The following is a 19429-nucleotide window of genomic DNA, read 5'->3' as shown; positions in this document are numbered from 1 at the left end:
TAAATGTGTATTTGGCTGGAAGAATTGTATCTCTGTTGCAATTTGTATGTATGCTGGGAGGAGGATTCTCTCTAGTGTCTATAAGCTGAAAGACCCTGTAACAATTTACTATCTGGATTACAGAGACAACTTTTACTTTTTATTTCTTTTATTAAAAGCTTTTCTTTTTTAAAGACCTGATTGATTTTCTTCCCCTTGTTACGGCTCAAAGGAACTGAGTCTGTACTCACCAGGGAATTGGTGGGAGAAGGGAGAGAGAGGAGAGGGGGAAAGGTGAATTTCCTCTTTGTTTTAGATTCACAGAGCTTGAATCTGTATTGCCTCTGGGTGAGGGTAAAAAGGGAGGGGGGAAAGGGACATTCCTCTCCGGTTTAAGATTCAAGGAGTTTGAATCACGGTGATCTTCCAGGGTAACCCCAGAGAGGGGAAGCCTGGGAGAGACAACGGTAGGGGAAAGGGTTTACTTTTCTTGTGTTAAGATCCAGGGGATCTGGGTTTTGGGGGTCCCCAGGGAAAGTTCTGGGGGACCAGAGTGTACCAGGCACTCCAAGTCCTGGTTGGTGGCAGCACTACAAGATCTAAGCTGGTAATTAAGCTTAGAAGAATTTATGCTGGTGCTCCATCTTTTGGACTCTAAGGTTCAGAGTGGGGATTTATACCATGACACCAAGCTTGAGCTAAAATTACAGAACAGAGTAGTAATAATGCTGATTCACTGCATAGAATAGCTGTGTCATGACAAAAAGTACAAATAAATTAAAGCTTGCTTGGTTTGGAAAAAAGACTGTAACCTAGTGAAAAAAGTGTCTGCCTTATATTAAAGGGGGAAAAAAAGGCTCATAATACAGGGAACATGATAGAATAACCTAATAGGTCTTGTATGTTGTGACTCTGTGAATTACAGGTGACTTTATTATTGATTCAAGTACCTAAAGTGAACACAATCTATTCTAGAATGCAGTCTGATTTAACCAAAGAGAAAATAAAAGATCCTAACCATATAAATGTAGGTCTGCACATTTCTTTTTTTTATTACCTTCAGCTGTGTGTTGTAAGGTGACCATTATACAATGTACTCGAAGATCCAAAATAAGATCCTGGATGATATGAAGCATATCATTTGGTATTTCAAGTGCAGTAAGGGACTCATAACTAAGCCTGGAAAGAGAAGAAAATAAAATGAAGGTTTTGTTTAAACCAACAGTTTTCTAGACAATACTGCTAAATATCACAAAGTTACTTAGGAGTTTCTTTTGCTCATGGATATTAGTCCCCTCAACAGTAACCTTTTTAAACTGTGCGATCATCCATTATACCATAGGTATGTTTCACTATCTGGTTCATTCATTTGCTGAAACCATATCAATATAGAGATTCTTTGTTGTACTGTATAAACTTGACAAAGTTTAGACCACTGGTGTGCTAATACTACTCCATATCACAATGACCAATATTGTCTTGTTGGTTCTTCGTAATTCTCCATCTGTCTGTATCCATCTGTTGTCTCTTGTTTTATACTTAGATTGAAGGCTCTTTGGGGCAAGGACTGTCCTTTTGTTCTGTGTTTGTACAGCAGGTTGCACAATGGTGTTTTGGTCCATGATCGGCACTCCTAGGGGTGATCATAAAATAAACAGCAACAGAGCCTGCAGTGAAGGGTAATGTGAAGGTATATCACCTTAGCAGGGCACAATGGTTTGACATGCCAATAGGGAACACACTTATTGTGCCACGTCTAAAGACAGTGCAGCATAGACTCAACCAACACCACTTAATTTCCATCAGCCCAGCACCACTGACTGGTGTGGAAGAGGGTGGAGCCATGCCTTATCATTCTCCCTATGAGGACTGTCTCACCCTATGTACTTGTAAGGGGCAGCAATTGCAGTCTTAACTGGAGGGCAGCAATTGTGCCAAATCTTTACGCAGGGACACAAAGGAAGAGCGGAGAAGAGTCAAGAACATCAGAATGGCCATCCTAGGTCAGACCAATGGTCCATCTAGCCTTATATCTTGTCTTCTGACAGTGGCCAATACCAGATGCTTCAAAGAGAATGAACAGAACAGGGCAATTATCAATTATCCATCCCTTGTTCTCCAGTTCCAGCATCTGGCCGTCAGAGGCTCAGGGACACCCAGAGCATGGGGTTGCACCAGGGCCATTTTCACTAATAGCCATTGATGGACCTATAAAAAAGCCCATACTGAGTCAGACCAAAGCTTCATCTAGCCCAGTAACCTGTCTTCTGATAATGGCCAATCCCACGTACTCCAGAGGGAATGAACAGAACAGGTAATCATCAAATGATCCATCCTGTTGCCCAATCCCAACTTCTGGCAAACAGAGGCTAGGGACAGCATTCCTGCCCATCCTGGCTAATAACCATTGATGGACCAATCCTCCATTAATTTATCTAGTTCTTTTTTGAACCCTATTATAGTCTTGGTTTCCACAACATCCTTTGGCAAGGAGTTCCACTGGTTGACTGTGTGTTGTGTGAAAAAATATTTTGTTTTAAACCTGCTGCCTATTAATTTCATTTGGTGGCCCCTAGTTCTTATGTTATGAGAAGGAGTAAATAACACTTTCTTATATACTTTCTCCACACCAGTCCTGATTTTATAGACCTCAATCATATTGCCCCTTAGTTGTCTCTTTTCCAAGCTGAAAAGTCCCAGTCTTATTAATCTCTCCTCTTATGGCAGCTGTTCCATATCCCTAATCATTTTTGTTGCCCTTTTCAGAACCTCTTCCAGTTCCAATATATCTTTTTTGAGATGGGGCGACCACATCTGCACGCAGTATTCAACATGTGGGTGTTCTATGGATTTATATAGAGGCACTACATTTTCTGTCTTATCTATCCCTTAATGATTCCCAACATTCTGTTTGCTTTATTGACTACCGCTGAACACTGAATGGCTGTTTTCAGAGAATTATCCACAATGACTCCAAGATCTCTTTCTTGAGTGATAACAGCTAATTAAGACTCCATCATTTTATATTTATAGTTGGGATTTGTTTCCCAATGTGCAATACTTTGCATTACTATCGTCAATAAATTTATCTAGTTCTTTTTTTTACCCAGTTATAGTTTTGGCCTTCACAACTTCCCCTGGCAATGAGTTCGAAAGGTTGATTGTGCCCTGTGTGAAGAAATACTTTCTTTTATTTGTTTTAAACTTGCTGCCTATCAAAGACACTACACTGGTTGCATCTCCTTAATGTTTCCGCACTGGGCAAGAACTAGGCAAACTGAGTCACTGCCATACTCCCTATCCCTGATCCTGAGCAGGGCATAGGTATCGGGAATAGCTAGCAGCAGGAACCAGGCTCCAAGTGTGGGCACTTGATAACTCTCCATCAACAACCAGGACTTTCGTGGCGTTGCAAAGCCATCATCTTTCCTGATCCTCTTTCAGAGCAGAGTGCAGGCACTGAGAGCAGCCATCAGCGGCGGATGGACACAAATTTTCAAACGTTCATCACTCTGTGTGCCACTATCACTGCCCTGTGACTCTGGAATGTCATCTGGTAACTATCAACAACTTTGTTCACACCACTACTATTGTCTGCTCAGCATGACCACTTAATTAGTTGATTATAAGCCATCGTTAGTTTACTTAAACATCTAAGAAATGAGGAATACAAGCAGTGGTCACCTGTGAAAATTCTGGTTTAAGTGACTAACCCAACATTACATCAGAATTTAAGGAGAAGCAAGGACTGAAACCAATTCTCCAAGATGACATTCCACTTCCCTATTTATGAGGACATCCCATTTCTTCCTGCAATCTCCTGCCTCATTTGCTACACACCTTGCAACTTCTAAAACAAATGAAAAAGAGGTCCTATAGGTAACAACCTCATTCACTACACAACCCTGATTCATCTACAGAGCACTGTCCATCCTGTGCACTGAGACAAGAGTCCTGAGGAAAAAATATAGCAAGTGATCATGTAATTACAGACTGTATCATAATGCATATCTGCACAAGTAGGTTGAATTAATCTTGCACAAGCAACCTTAATTTTGACATTTCCTAACTTTTGTGTCCTTGACTTTGCAACATTAACGATCTTTCAGTTGAACACAAAATAAAAAAATAAAAAAAAGAAGACACAGTTTAGACTATATTATACATACTAAAGACTCATACCACACAGACCAATAGCCCCAGTTACCTTACAGTCTGGATGACATGTGTAAGCCACTGTCCAGAGAGTTCAGATTTCATCTCCCAGCCACCATACTGTCTCAACTCTCCTTCTCTGAGGCTGAATGGAAGCAAAGCTCCACGGATCAGTTTTGCCAGGGACTGCATCACCTCCTGAATCATTTTCTGTTATAGCATAAAAAAACATCATAAAAATAAATACTTAGAAACTGCACCACTATTTTTAACCAGTTATGTATTCATCACATAATCTAGTCTGAAACGGCAGGCATACATTTCAAATTTCATTAAGGAATATAATTTTACTTACATAGCAAACACCCACATAACAAACACTACAGCACTGTACAACATAATTAAACCAAATACAATATATAAAACAAAAAAATCACTTTAACATAAACAACAGGGTCCAAATTAGGACAGGGAAGGCAATAAACATAAGGCTAATAAGAGTCACTGCAAAAAACAACAACTGTGAAAAATAAAGATTTAAGATTTATTTTTTTTTTAAAGGAGGGATAAAATAAAATAGATTTCAGGGGTTGGACATAAAGAAAGTGAGTTCCAAGATGCAGGGCCCACCACAGCCAAAGCATGATTGTCTGTAGAGGCTTCATATGTGATGGTAGGTTCTTAAATGGCTGGTGATGTGTGAGCATACTTGCCAGTACAAGCATCTGCCTTTTACTTAGATTGTAGTCTCTTGTAGAACAAGGATCAGGGCTTTTTTTTTTTTTTTCCTTTTGGGTAAGTGACTATTGTTTTCTGGGTGCCGAACCTAAAACAGCTTAAAGGGGCCTGATTATTACAGGGTCAACGCTCACCACTATTTGAAAATTAAGCCTTCTTCAGGTGTCTTAATCTGAAGGACCACCTAACCGAAAATAAGTCTGCACACCAACCTTACCTTGAAATCATTTTGTCTTTGCCTAGCATTCTTCTTTGATCTTTCCATTTGACCAGATTTTTCAGCAGTCTTGTAAAAATGAGAAACAATTGAAAAGTATCAGTGTCTGGTAACTATGGCTTTCAATTTTAAAACCATTCTAAAAAAGATGCATCATGGCAAAGGGGTCAAAAATGATTAGTGAGTTTACAATGGGATAAAAGAAGCTAACTCAAGTCACATCTACAAGCAAAGTCTCCACTGGTCAACAAGTATTTACTTATAGTAGCTATCAAGCAGCTAGTGTTTAAGTGTGGGGCACAATATGCCATAACAACCTAAAATAAAAGGTGGAAGTAAAATAACAGTGTAGGAAGTACAAGCATCATTGAAGTCAAGCAATATTTTCCTATTATGATTTTGCATTAACTTTGTTAAAAAAGCTCTAAAATCCATGGGTCAATCCTGCAGTAAGTTTGCAGGAAAAGACTCTTCAAGTCCCCACTAGGTGAGAGGTGGATGGAGCAAAATTTGGGTCTAAAATAAAGTACATTCTTTGTAATGATGGATAGTGCAGAAGTACTGCGTGTTGCTCTTTTTCTTTTGGCTTACTACTTTCTTTCAGAAGACAGAGGCCATTATTCTCCAAAGTGAAGAACTAAATCATCTGTAATGGACTTACTATGAAGATTTATCATCATCTTGCTGGACAATTCACATATCTGAAAATTTAGAAGCACGAAAGCACATCTGCACTAGCAACCTTGGTTACAGTTGGGTGAAGAAAAGAATATGGCTTGAACATTGCTCATACTGTTAGTAGTTTTCAAATGCAAGTGATAATTATATCTTTGTGTGTGAAGCGTGCCATAACATAAAGCATGTTTAATAGAAAAAGCTGTTTAAAAGACTGGATTAGAGAAGTAGGTGGAATTGTTAAGCTAAGAACATTTGCTAATTTAATGTATGCACTGTGACACCTACTGGACAAAAGTATATTAGCAGAATTGTAGTTAGGAAAAGATATTCTTCAAACTGTCCTTAAAGCAGTATATAATCAATATATTTTTAAAACGACTAAAGAAGTTTAATGTTTGTTTTTTTATAATTCACCATTTTTAGAAGTTCTTCAGATTATTTTTATGAATGCCAAGTAAATTTTGTAGTTAGCATAAAACTACCAACAAGAAATTCAAATAGAAAGCAGCTTTTCATCAAAAACACTTTAGTTTTTAAATTCTCTGTTTTCCTTTACTCTTCTGAACTGTACCATCTCATATTAATTAGAACAATTCCTGCATATTACTGATGAACCTCATATGTACTGTCCTCTTTTTTATCCTTTTTTCTGATAAAAAAAATCAATCATATTGAATAAACTTCTCTATGCTGCAGGTACCTTTTAAAATGTTACTCAACTAAAGTTTTTAAACTGTTTTGATTGCTCCCTTAAAGCCCTGATATGAAGTTATATTAAAGAAAAAATATAAAAGATCTTAAGTATTAGAGGGGTAGCCATGTTAGTCTGGATCTGTAAACGCTGCAGAGAATCCTGTGGCACCTTATAGACTAACTCCAAAACGTCTGTTAGTCTATAAGTTGCCACAGGATTCTCTGCTGCTTTTAAAAGATCTTAAGATACTTTTGCCTTTAGTGATTTCGTTGAATAAAAATCTTAACCCTTTCCTGCACAGACAGACCAAAACTACTTTGTGGTAAGACCAACGGTTATACTTCACTGTTTTGACTTCACATATGCTACTTCATATGGATCTGAGTGGTTCAAAGAGCTGCAAACTTTTTAAGCTGTTAGAAATAGCACATAAATCTTTAACTGTCACTATTCTAAGATGAACAGCCTACCTTTATGCCAAGAAAAATATATATAACTTCACAACAGAAAACAGAACCAGCTTGTTATTTATCACTGGGTTTTTCTTTTGTATTAGAGTTAATCTATTTCAGGCTTCTGGATTTCACTCAAATGGTTCTCTGCCCAGTTGTTTTCATGATTTTCTCTCTCTGTCTCCAAAATTATGGTGAACAACATTTTGTTTCTCTCATGTCAATAAATTGCAAGGAAATGTAGTAAGGACACCTTCAATGATGCCTAAAATCTGTACTATTGGCAAAATTCTACAGCCACAAGCTCCTAATGAAGTTTCCTAGGCCCCCATCCATTTTCGGACAGCTAGTGGCAACAAGAGCCTGCACTGTCCACAGGATTTTGGCCATTTCCTACATATGGACAAAAAAGGAACAAAGGGATGAGGATGAGTTGTTTGTGCAGTCAGAATCTGGCCCTATGAAAGTACAGTATAGGTACCTCAACAGTATAACATGCAAATTAACTCCAACTTTTTTGCCATGGAAACAATGTTCTGATCAGGCATTATACAAGATTGCTGCATTTTCTCTTGCACTTACTCTCACAATCAGAACTGTTCAACTTTGTGTACAACTGTAAACATCGTGTCAGTGTCTCTTGCAATTTCTCACAGACAGAAAACTACATTAATTTACAGTCGAGGTTTTAAAGTCCAAATCCAATCTCTAATAACCAGAAATGTATTATTACCAAAACTGTAGTTATTTTCAAATTAAAAGCTTCAGGAGGATTCTCATCACTTTCACTAGAGAATTATGGCATGATTCTCTATGGAAAAAACACTGGGTAGGAGTCAAACTCCTACATTTTAATACTGCCTCTACTTCTGGATCACTGTATGGCATTGGCAAATGCATGTTATCTCTTTCCCTCGGATTTTCATTTGTGAAATGGGGTAAACAAAATGCATCCACTTCTGAGGATTTTAGTTGAGTGACAGACACGACCGATTTGTTCGACAATGTACCCTCTGTACACACAAGCACATCATACATCATTTGGAAGCTTATTAGGTCTACTTGTAAATGAGGTATGATATGGAGCCATCATATGGTGCTATTACAATAGAAATGGGGGATAAAAACACCACCACAAATATGTTAAAATGATCATCTTGAAATAATTTGCATTTTTTTTAGTTTATTGACAGACACTAAGTTTTATTCAAAGACATAAAATTGGATTTCTTCGTGACCTCAAAGCATCACTGCAACAATCTAAACCAGCATTTCTTAAACTGGGGTCCGTGGACACTTGGGGGTCCCTGATCAACTCCTCCTCCCGCCCAGTGCCTCAGGTACACTAAAAGTCTGGTGGCGCAGCGGGGTGAAAGCAGGCTTCCTACCTACCCCAGCTCTGTGCCACTTCCGGAAGCGGCCACACTCCTGAAGACCCGAGGGGCTGGGGCAGTTGCGGGGAGATGGTCTCTATGTGCTGCCCCCACCCCAACTGCCAACTCCAGAGCTCCCACTGGCCAAGAACTGCAGCCAATGGGAGGTGTGGGTGGTGCCTGTGGGCAGAGGCAGCACGCAGAGATCCCCTGACTCCCCCACCTAGGAGCTCCTGCCAGACAGATGTGTCGGACGCTTTCGGGAGCCACTTGGGGTAAGCACCATCTAGACAGAGCCCTAACCTCCTCCTGTATCCGAACCCCGTGCCCCAGCCCAGAGCCCACACCCAAACTCCCTCCCAGAGCCCACACCCCTCACCCTCTCTTGTACCCCAGCCCCTTGCCCCAGCCTGGTGAAAGTGAATGAAGGCGGGGAAAGCGAGCGACAGAGGGAGGATGGATGGAATAAGCAGGGTACGTGGCCTCAAAAGGGTGGGGGCAGGGACTGAGCGGAAGGCTTGGGGGGGGGTCCCCAAATTTTTTAAAATCAAAATGGGGGTCTTCAGGTTGCTAAACTTTGAGAGCAGCTGATCTAAACAATCTAAAACAAAATCTAGCAATACATTTGTATTGGTATAACTGAAATGTGATAACGCTGGTGACATTTCTGGACAATTATCATCATCTTGCACATCATTATGATCTCTGTCGAGAGTGAGTGGTCTACCACTATCTTTGTTGCTTTGGCATGTACACAGTTCTGTGCATGCAAGAACGTTATGACTACAGACACAGTTGATTGCTCAGCAACCTTACTGGTACAGGCACAAATAAGCTCTTGTAGAAGCACAGATGCCACTGGGCCTTTGAAGAATACAGGAAGCTGTTCATCATCCTAATTTTTCCTTCCATGTTGTAATGGTGATCCATGATTTGCTTTACCTATGTGCGAAGACATCCAAACCTTTGTTTGCCAAGACGCTGTTGTGACATGTTCTTCAAAACTCTCCTCACATGGTGGGATTCTGGCCAGTGACTTATCGTTCTTGATGGCTAGATTGAGGTGCAAGCAAGTCAGGTCTTTGTGGGTCTCCTTTTCTTTCTCACTCTGGTCATACAGGACTGCTATCAACTTCCTTGCTGCAGAATCTGCAGACTGTCCATCACAATCTCCCAATTTGGGAGGCTCTGAAGAGGTACGATCACTTTGTTTCAACAATAACATTAAGCAGATTTTTTTCTCCTATATCAAATAGGTATGTCACAGAGTCACATGCTGTTAAAGCATGTAGAGCAGGAAGCATGTTGCAGACATCCAGAGTGAGTGCATCACAAATTTCATGCACAGACATGAAGAGAGACTTGTTAGTTGTGCTGGTAATGATGGCTGTTTCAATCCACATGTTATCTACGTGTTCCATTTTTGGAAAGTATTGAACAGCAACGACCAAACATCTGTATCAGGTGACCTAATTACAATGGTTCCTTTGACATCAAAAACCATATTGGCACATACAACATACAGAAGCATCCTTGTATCAGCTTTCTCTTGAATATTGTAAAGGTCTTGGGCTTCTTTAACAGCTCAACTGGTGATGAACTTCGCTGCTTCACCACTGGAAAGGTGGTGTTTGTGTTGGGTGTGCTCCTACATGCAGGTGCATTTTGAACCATACATTCACAGAGGAATTTCGCAACCGAGTGTTTGTTGGATGCCATGTTTTAAAAAATTTTCCCATGGAGGCACAGGGCGTCCACCAATCACCTGGTATTTCTTGCATCCAACCTTAGACCCTGTTCAGAGCTATCTTTCTGAAGTTTTCAGAGTTACTACTGTCGTACCCATCAAAGATTCCAGTTAAAGAATTAGTTTCAAATCCTTTTAGGACCTGCCTCAAGTACTCAGTAGCCAATTCATCAAATGTGTAGACTTTGTCTCCAGCTATCATTTGTATGACAACTTTGGCATCTGAGAGGTACACTATGTTTCTTTGTTGAATGCTTTTAAGCTCATGGATTTTTTCAGCTTGAGCTTTCAACCGATGCCCTAAATCAGCTTTGTCTGTTCCTCTTATTGTTCCATCACCAAGGCCTGGTCTACACTACGCGTTTAAATCGATTTAAAGAGCGTTAAATCGATTTAACGCTGTACCCGTTCACACTACAATGCCCTTTATATCGATATAAAGGGCTCTTTAAATCGATTTCTGTACTCCTCCCCGACGAGAGGAGTAGTGCTAAATTCGATATTAACATATCGGATTACGGTTAGTGTGGACGGAAATCGACCGTTTATTGCCTCCGGCGGTATCCACAGTGGCCACCACTGACCGCTTGGACAGCAATCTGAAAACTCGGATGCAGCGGGCAGGTAAACAGGAAAAGCCCCCGCGAACTTTTGAATTACATTTCCTGTTTGCCCAGCGTGGAGCTCTGATCAGCACGGGTGGCGATGCAGTCTCAAATCCAAAAAGAGCTCCAGCATGGACCGTACGGGAGATACTGGATCTGATCGCTTAGGGGAGACAAATCTGTTGTATCAGAGCTCCGTTACAGAACACGAAATGCCAAAAGCGTTTGAAAAAAATCTCCAGGATACACAGCGCTGCGTGACAAGCGTAACGGGAAGCCAGAGACTCAAATGGACGCTCATGGATGGAGGGGTACTGAGGACTCCAGCTATCCCACAGTCCACAGCAGTCTCTGAAAAGTATTTGCATTCTTGGCTGAGCTCCCAATGTCTGTAGGTTCAAACACAGTGTCTGGCGTGGTCAGGGAATAGCTCCTCAGTTTCTTCCCCCCCCCCACCACGTGAAAGAAAAGGGAAAGAAATCATTTCTTGACTTCTTTCAATGTCACCCTATGTGTACTGAATGCTGCTGGTAGACGCGATGCTGCAGCAGTGAAGAGCAGTATCCGCTCCTGCTCCCCCTCCCCGGTGGTAGACGGTACAATATGACTGATATCCGTCGTCGCCATCAGCCCGTGAGTGCTCCTGGCTGGCCTCAGTGAGGCTGGCCGGGGCGCCAGGTAAAAATGGGAATGACTCCAGTTATTCCCAGTAGATGGTACAGAACGGCTGGTAACCTGTCTTTCTCATAGCAACTGGGGGCTGAGCTTCATCAGCCCCTCCCTTTCCTGTGTAAAGAAAAGATTCTGTACTGCCTGGACTGTCATAGCAGCAGCATGCTGGGCCCTCTCCCCCACACCACCACTAATGTCCTGCCTGGACTGTCATCACCGGGAGGCTGCCTCCCCCTCATTTTTTATGTCACTAAAAGTCAGTGTTTCTTATTCCTGCATTCTTTATTAACTTCATGACACAAATGGGGGGGACACTGCCACGGTATGCCCCCCCAGGAAGGTTGGGGGAGGAGGGAAGCAACGGGGTGGGGTTGTTGCAGGGGCACCCCCTGTGAATACTGACACGGAGCAGCTGTGCTCTCTGATACACTGGTCCTCTAATACACTTGCCCCTATTCTAGGCAGGACTGACTCTATTTTTAGAAAACCATAAGGGAGGGATTGACTCAGGGAGTCAATCCCAATTTTGCTTTTGCGTTGCGCCCCCGGCCGATTTCAGCCAGGGGCACTCATGATAGCAGCGGACAGTACAGAGGGGGAGAGATAACCGTCATTTCATTGCCAGTTTACTCCGGCAGTAGACGGTACAGAACGACTGGTAACCATCTCTGCTATCATGCAAAAGCAAGTGAATGCTGCTGTGTAGCGCTGGAGTATCGCCTCTCTGTCCGCGGCATCCAGTACACATACGGTGCCGGAAAAAAAAAAAGCTGAACGGGCTCCATGGTTGCCATGCTATGGCGTCTGCCAGGGCAATCCAGGGAAAAATGGCGCGAAAGGATTGTCAGCTGATGTTTTCCTGGAGAAAGGAATGCCTGACGACATTTATCCAGGACCACCCGCGACAATAATGATTCAGCCCAGAATTCCAAGGGGCGGGGGAGACTGCGGGAACTATGGGATAACTACGGAAGAGCTACCCACAATGCAACGCTTCAGAAATTGACATTAGCCTCGGACCATGGACGCACAACGCCAAATTACTGTGCCTAGTGTGGCCGCATGAAATCGAATTTATAATATCAGTTTTATAAAACCAATTTTAGCTAATTCGATATTATCCCGTAGTGTAGACGTGGCCCAAGGAAAAGGGACATAGGCACAGATCCTATTGGGTGACTGAGGGTATGTCTATACTGAAAAGGCTACAGCAGTACAGCTGCAGTGCTTCAGCTGCGCTGCTGTAACACTTCAGTGTAGCCACTCACCACAATGAGAGAAATTGTCCTGTCACTTATAGTTAATCCACCGCCCCGCAAGAAGTGGTAGCTAGGTCGATGGAAGAATTATTCTGTCAACCTAGCCATGTCTACACTGGGGATTAGGTCAGCATAGCTGTCTGTCTCAGGGGGGTGGATTTTTCAAACCCCTAAGAGAGACAGCAGTGCCGATACAAGTTTTCAGTATAGACCTGCTCTAGGAACAGCTGAGATTGTAACATCATCTCTCCATCTTGCTAAGGACAGAGGTCTCAGGGAAAACAATTTTGAGACTGACAGCTGTTACGATTGTCCCTCCTTGCCAGAATTAAATTGAGTCTTCTTGGCTACGTCAGCAAACGTTTTGATGCCAAATTTCTAGACTGGGCTGAAGAAGCTTCATGTGCGATCAGAATCAAGTGCACCTCTCACAAATCTCTCCATTTGTTCTTCACCACCATCTGCTATTTTCAGTAGAGATTCTTGTACAACTGACGCTATGTGTAATCCTGTAGATGTGTTGATAAGTGCCTCTGGGTGTGAGTCAGGGTCAAATCGGTTTCTCATATTGTTGATGACATGATTGATAAGAGCTATAACATGCTCTTCATCCCTTTTCATTGCAGAGGCAAGAACTTAATTGTGGACTTTGTCTTCACTACTTCTTGTTAGGTCCCTTCTTTCTCTAATAGTTTTTGCATATTCATAATATGAAGCTCTGTACCATCATCTCTAACACTAGTACTGACCCATGCGTAAGTGTCACTGAATTAAAAAGCTACTTTCTAGAGTATTTCAAAGCTTAGTACTTCATGCATGGGCAGTACAAATTAAAATCTTCTACCAGGCAGACTAGATGCTACGCTCTTTTGTACAAATGCTTACAAATGGGGAAGCATTACATTAGGAATTCACATATAATTATATCTACCCACTATGCTGTACAAACTATGAGAATGCAATCTACTGCTATTGGTGCACAACCTTCAGCGTGAGACTGATTTGATCAGCACATTTCAATTGAATATACAGAAAACTATTATAATCACTTGTGAGATACTTTGCCAATTAAGAATATGCAATGTGAAAACCTTTCATATTAGTAGATTGCAAAATATTGATATTTGACATTTTTGTCACATGCTAAACAGCTTCATCATTCCTGGAAATAAAACAAAAAAAAATTTGTCCATGCAAAACCAATACAATCTTTTAATACAGTCATTTGGTAGCTTTGACCAATAAACACCACATGAAGGTTTTGAAATTAATTTAAACAGTAAGAACTGTGGTCATAGTCATGTTGCAGTGTTTCCACAACTGTGCAAATCTGACACTTTATCATTTTGAGTATTACTGTTTCATCTCACCAACAGGTTTACAGCACCACTTGACAGTTCCAAATCATACCTCATCTAAATGCACTTAAAATAACTTTCAAATGATATCTAATATAGGTGTGTAGGGTGGTACATTAAAGTCCAAAAATATGGCACATGACATTTTTCTAGGAATTAGACTGAAATCAACCTTCATATTAGTAAGATGACCTAGCAACTGAAGGTTCCCTATTCTATTACCAGATAATGCCTTTCATCATCATTGGAAAATGGCATAATTATACTTCCTCTTCTAGGGGATGCCCCACCCTTAGTATCCAGCTACAGGAAAAATAGGGAAATGGCCAGGCCACTTTCAGCCTCACCTTTTCTGCCAAATACACTGTAGTTTTGTAAACTGATGACTAGCAATTATACGAATCAAAAGATATTATTCTCTTTAGTTATAAAGTTATATGGCAGTATGCTGTATGCTATGTATATCTGAGTAATTACTAAAGTTATTAACACTGTAATTTTATATGATCACTGGTTTGAGTTACATTCCTTTTGATGATATTTTGATATTATGATAAATATTTTCTGTTGCTCTTGGCATCATACAGTAATGCTACACAATTAGTGGGCCAGATTTACTTAACACAAGACAGGATGAAGGGCTCATACAATTGTGACACATGACACTACAGTTATCTTGCACATAGATTGGGCACACTAGTGTATGTGTGAGTGCGTATGTACACACAATTCTAGGCTTCTGTCATTCTGAAACTCTGGGGTTAAATCTATCCTCAAATCCAAATTCTTCAAAGTCACAAAATATGTATGACCGTTCCAGAGTCAAACACTATCCCTCTAGCTTTGTCTCTCATATCTTTAAGATTCATCTAGTTTATCATTTCTTAAGATTACCAAACATCTTGTCTCCTTTCTTAGATGTTGCTAAATGTAAGATCCAACACGGAACAGCTGGCTGATGATCTTGACAGGCAGGACTGAAACTATGTACTTTTCAATGGTTAGGAGGAGGTCACTCAGAGAACTATATTACAGTATAAAATAGTTCCTATTGTGAAGCCTTCAGGGTTTTTTAAAATAGCATCCTTACATATATGTTTTTAGGAAAGTTACTGATTAACATTCATAACATACAAAGTGGGTCCATTGCTTCATGCCAAATCAAGCACCAGTCAGTAGATGTACAATTACTTATGTCGTTCTACAAATCTCTGTAATCCAAAAGCTGCAAAGACATCTTAGTCAGGCATCTTCTCCACTGAGGTACTATACTTCTGCAGTTTCAAATTCAAATACAAAATCATTCCTATTAGCTTTGTCTATCTGAAGACATTTAGGTTATGTGTATGCATGAACCCATACCTCACTGAAAAGGCTTCCATTCACGTAAGAAATCCAGAGCTTCCAGAAGTTGGGGAGCTGAATTACAACAAGTTTTGTCAACTTTTCAACAAATGCAACTTGTTGAGGAGCTTTATAACGCCAAGCTAAGAGGAAAAGAGAAAGAATAAATAACTTTGAATTGATGATAAAAGCTATTTTTAACATGCTGCTAGAGTGTGATCTAAAAATAATGGATCTATGATGCATATTTATAATCTCGCAGGTGTGAATGGCAACATTTTACGACTTGGTCCATATGGCATACAGCTTGTGTACGTGCGAGATTTATTTCTATATATTCTTTTGAGGAGGTTAGTACTGTAAGTATAATATGCCTTTTATGTAGAGGTGCTTGAATGGCCCCACTGAATTATATTGTACATCCTAACAATCCACTCGCATAAATCTGTCTTTAAACCAGGCTAAATGATAACTGAACAAGGAGGATCAGAGGCTTAGCCATTAAAATATAGGGTGGGGGAAGGTTGGAATGTAGGCAGTACAATTGTCTTGAGATTAAGACAAAAGACTGGGAAATGGGAGATCTGAGTTTTATTTCCAGATCATCCACAGACTTTCAGTGTGATCACACTCATCAACTTCCCATTTTACAGAGAAGGAAACTTCACTAATGAAATTATGGAGATGGATACTGACATTGTAGGTGGGAGGCTAAATTCATTAATATTTGTAAAGCAATTTGAGACTCTTGGATGACCAGTACTATTAGAAGTTCCAAAAATCATAATAAAAGTAAGTATAGCATTTCTCACTTGGGACATGAGACCAAAAAATAAGAGAAAAATTATCTGAAGTTGCATAAACCTCTATACAATCTTGGAACCTTACCCATCACTAGACATCAATAAAGTCACAACTTTGGGAACATAGGGGAAGAGGTGGATCTTCTCCCATTTTCTTGTCATGTGAGAGATGGGAGAGAGGAAATACAGGAGAGGGTGGACGAGCATGGAAAGTGGAGGTGAGATAGGAAACTTCCATCTCCAATCATGTTTGTCTTCCTCATGTTGACTTTCTCCATTTGATTATCAGAGCTGTTTCTTAGCAAACTATTCTGCATCAATAAATAAACGTTGCATGCTTTTTACATCAAGAATTAGATCCCTGCGAACTATGTGGGCACAAAGACGTCAAAGACCTTCAAACTGATTACAAAGGGGACCTGAGATTTTCTTGTATAGTCTTACGTCTTTCACAAATTACACCGTTAAAGAGTGTGAAACTAGTTTACATGATTCCATGGGAGCACAGAAGACTGCTGGATAGCTTATATTATTTGTCTTTAATCTATAACATAAATATTGGTCATATAGCATAGAAAGTCACCAGTTAGACAAACATGAGCCCATATAAAACTGGCTGATTAGCTCTGCTGTCAAGGGATGAAAGATGCAACATTTCAGGTGGGGACTTCTGATGTGGAAAGTTAGAAGGCTCAAAAATCTACCTTATAATAGAAAAAACCTTAAGTAGTCATTACTGTGGCTGTATAATATGCAATACTTTAAACTAGTCACACTCTTCTCAAACTATACATTTAGTATTATTCTGACTATTAATTCTCCAAATCTCTCTTTAGTGCCTAAAACACTGCTTCTGTCCAAGATCAATGCATGATGTCCTTTATGCACGCTGTAGGACCTGGATATTATGGAGTTAATGCCGTAACTGAAGCCATACTTCAAAATTCCTTGCAAATCTATGTTCAAGCCAGAGTCGATGTAATTTGAATTTGCTATTTTGTATTCAACTTTCTTTGAATTTGTTCCAGAATTCACTGCAGCCATAATGATGCATCATGCTAGTGAATAACATGGATCAATGAATTCTCTGAGAAATGACATCAAGTTTTGGCCTAAATATGCTCTTTAATATCAAACTTTCTATGATGTAAATGTAGATAAATTACATGTAACCAAAGCAAATAAGCAAAGAAAAGTATAATAGCCCTTAGTGCCTCCATTTCAGGATCTCAAAGTGCAGAAAAATAAAATAAATCAAAAGTCTTTTCTTTAAGAACATCAAGTAGCACAGGCAAACAAAACTAAAAGGAATGGGTAAGATTATTCTAGAATCCTTATGGAAGAATTTTTGGCAGTTTCATAGTATGGCTGGAAAATGTTTTAGTTCATATTGGTAACAAAGTTAAAAAGAAGTTTAGGGTTTTCCTCTTGCGTTTATATGAGATTTACAAGGGGCTTGATGGGACCAGTCCACCATACAGACTGTCCTTTGCAAAAGATTTAAGCAATGATAGCATCTTGACGTTCATCTTGCAGAATTTATTATTATTTTTATAATAACCACGAGTGTGCTAGACATTTTGCAAAAAAAAAAAAAAAGAAAGAAAGAAAGAAAGCATTGCCTTATCCCACATTGCTTGAAAACTAATTTTAATCATGGAGATGGAGTAAGGAAGGACAACAGTGACAGCAATAAAGTCATGTGCTTACTCCATTTTAGCATGTGGATATTTTGGTGGTTCTGTTTAATTTATATTTTTCCTGTGAATATTCAGCATAAAAAGAATATAAAACAATGTTATAAACTTGCATTTAAAGAATAAAGATAAATGACAATGGTAAAAAAATAGGGCTGTCAAGCAATTAAACAAATTAGTCATGATTAATCACACTGTTAATAACAGAATACATTTATTTAAATATTTTTGGATGTTTTCTACATTTTCAAATATACTGATTTCAATTACAATACAGAATACAAAGTGTACAGTGCTCACTTAATATTTATTTTTTATTACAAGTATTTGCACTGTAAAAAAGCAAGTCCGCTCAGCCCTACTTCTTGTTCAGCCAATCGCTCAGAGAAACAAATTTGTTTACATCTGCAGAAGAGATAATGCTACTTGCTTCTTGTTTACGTCACCTGAAAGTGAAAACAGGTGTTCTCATGGCATTGTTGGAGTGGTGTCACAAGATATTTATGTGCTAGATGCGTTAAAGATTCACATGCCCCTTCATGCTTCAACCACCATTCCAGAAGACACATGTGCATGCTGATGATGGGTTCAGCTCGATAACAAACTAGAACAGTGTGGACCAATGCATGTTCATTTTCATCATCTGAGTCAGATGACACCAACAGAAGGTTGATTTTCTTTTTTGGTCGTTTGGGTTCCGTAGTTTCTGCATCAGAGTATTGCTCTTTTAAGTCTTCTGAAAGCATGCTCCACACCTCGTCCCTATTAGATTTTAGAAAGCACTTCAGATTCTTAAACCTTGGTTGAGTGCTCTAGCTATTTTTAGAAATCTCACATTAGTACCTTCTTTGCGTTTTGTGAAATTTGCAGTGAAAGTGTTCTTAAAATGAACAACATGTGCTGGGTCATCATCCAAGACTCCTATAATTATTGCACCACAACTAAGGTGGGGCAGAGTTTGTCTGGGGCTTACCTGAGGAGGACAGTTCTGTTTTACAGTGGCCGGGAAAGGGGAGAAGGAGGTCAGAAACTGCTGTAAAAAAGGTGCTTGGTGGTCAGCTTTGCAGCAATGACTCACCCTCCCCACCCCAGAATGCGAGCTCCAAAGGGCATAAAGGAATGAAACCCGGGTGGGGCAAGTGTCTCGGTTCCACACAGAGAGTAAGCCAGCAAACAGGATCGTGAAGCAGCATGGCTCCAGGGGCACGGAGAAGGGTGAGCTTGGGAAAAAGGTTGCTGTTAGTCCCTGGCCCCAGAGGGCAAGCAGAGACAAATTACAAGTAGGACACAAGGGGTGTGGTTTAGCAAGTGAAGCTGCTGCTAGGTGTCAGCTGCAGTAGAGGGCATGGCTTCAGGCTCACGCAGGAAGGGGAGGATGGAAAGAAGGGGAACTAGCATCCCCCTGCCCCAGGTACTTCCATCCCTAGGCAGGCTAGAAGTCACAACTGGGGAGGGTGAATTGGCTAGCGAAGCTAGTCAGTGTCTGAAACAATCAACCTGCATTGGAAGGGGATGGGGGAGGGGAAGAGGGAGACAAGAGAATTTAACTGTTTCATGTACCAGCTGTGCTGCAAGTAAATGTATGGGCTATCAGTCTGCAATTCTTTCTGGCTGTGAGCAGGATGCTGCTCAGGTGTCTGTACCTTCGCCAGAAAGGG

The 19429-nt window shown here is 40.4% G+C and overlaps 1 protein-coding gene across 1 annotated transcript in view; it reads right to left on the bottom strand.

The window, feature by feature from the left end:
* EXOC2 (exocyst complex component 2) overlaps window positions 1-19429 on the bottom strand; it is a 195337-nt gene that overhangs the window by 67387 nt on the left and 108521 nt on the right. The window contains exons 13-16 of the mRNA XM_032798411.2: window positions 15290-15414; window positions 5090-5158; window positions 4187-4344; window positions 1037-1158 (exon numbers count right to left, since the gene is read on the bottom strand). Of these exons, the coding sequence (XP_032654302.1) occupies window positions 1037-1158; window positions 4187-4344; window positions 5090-5158; window positions 15290-15414 (474 nt within the window). The remainder of the gene's footprint in view (window positions 1-1036; window positions 1159-4186; window positions 4345-5089; window positions 5159-15289; window positions 15415-19429) is intronic.

This window comes from Chelonoidis abingdonii, chromosome 2, assembly GCF_003597395.2.
Source record: "Chelonoidis abingdonii isolate Lonesome George chromosome 2, CheloAbing_2.0, whole genome shotgun sequence".
Taxonomy (NCBI): Eukaryota; Metazoa; Chordata; order Testudines; family Testudinidae; genus Chelonoidis; species Chelonoidis abingdonii.
The sequence above is the reverse complement of the archived record's forward strand: the minus strand, read 5'-3'. Positions and strand labels throughout refer to the sequence as shown.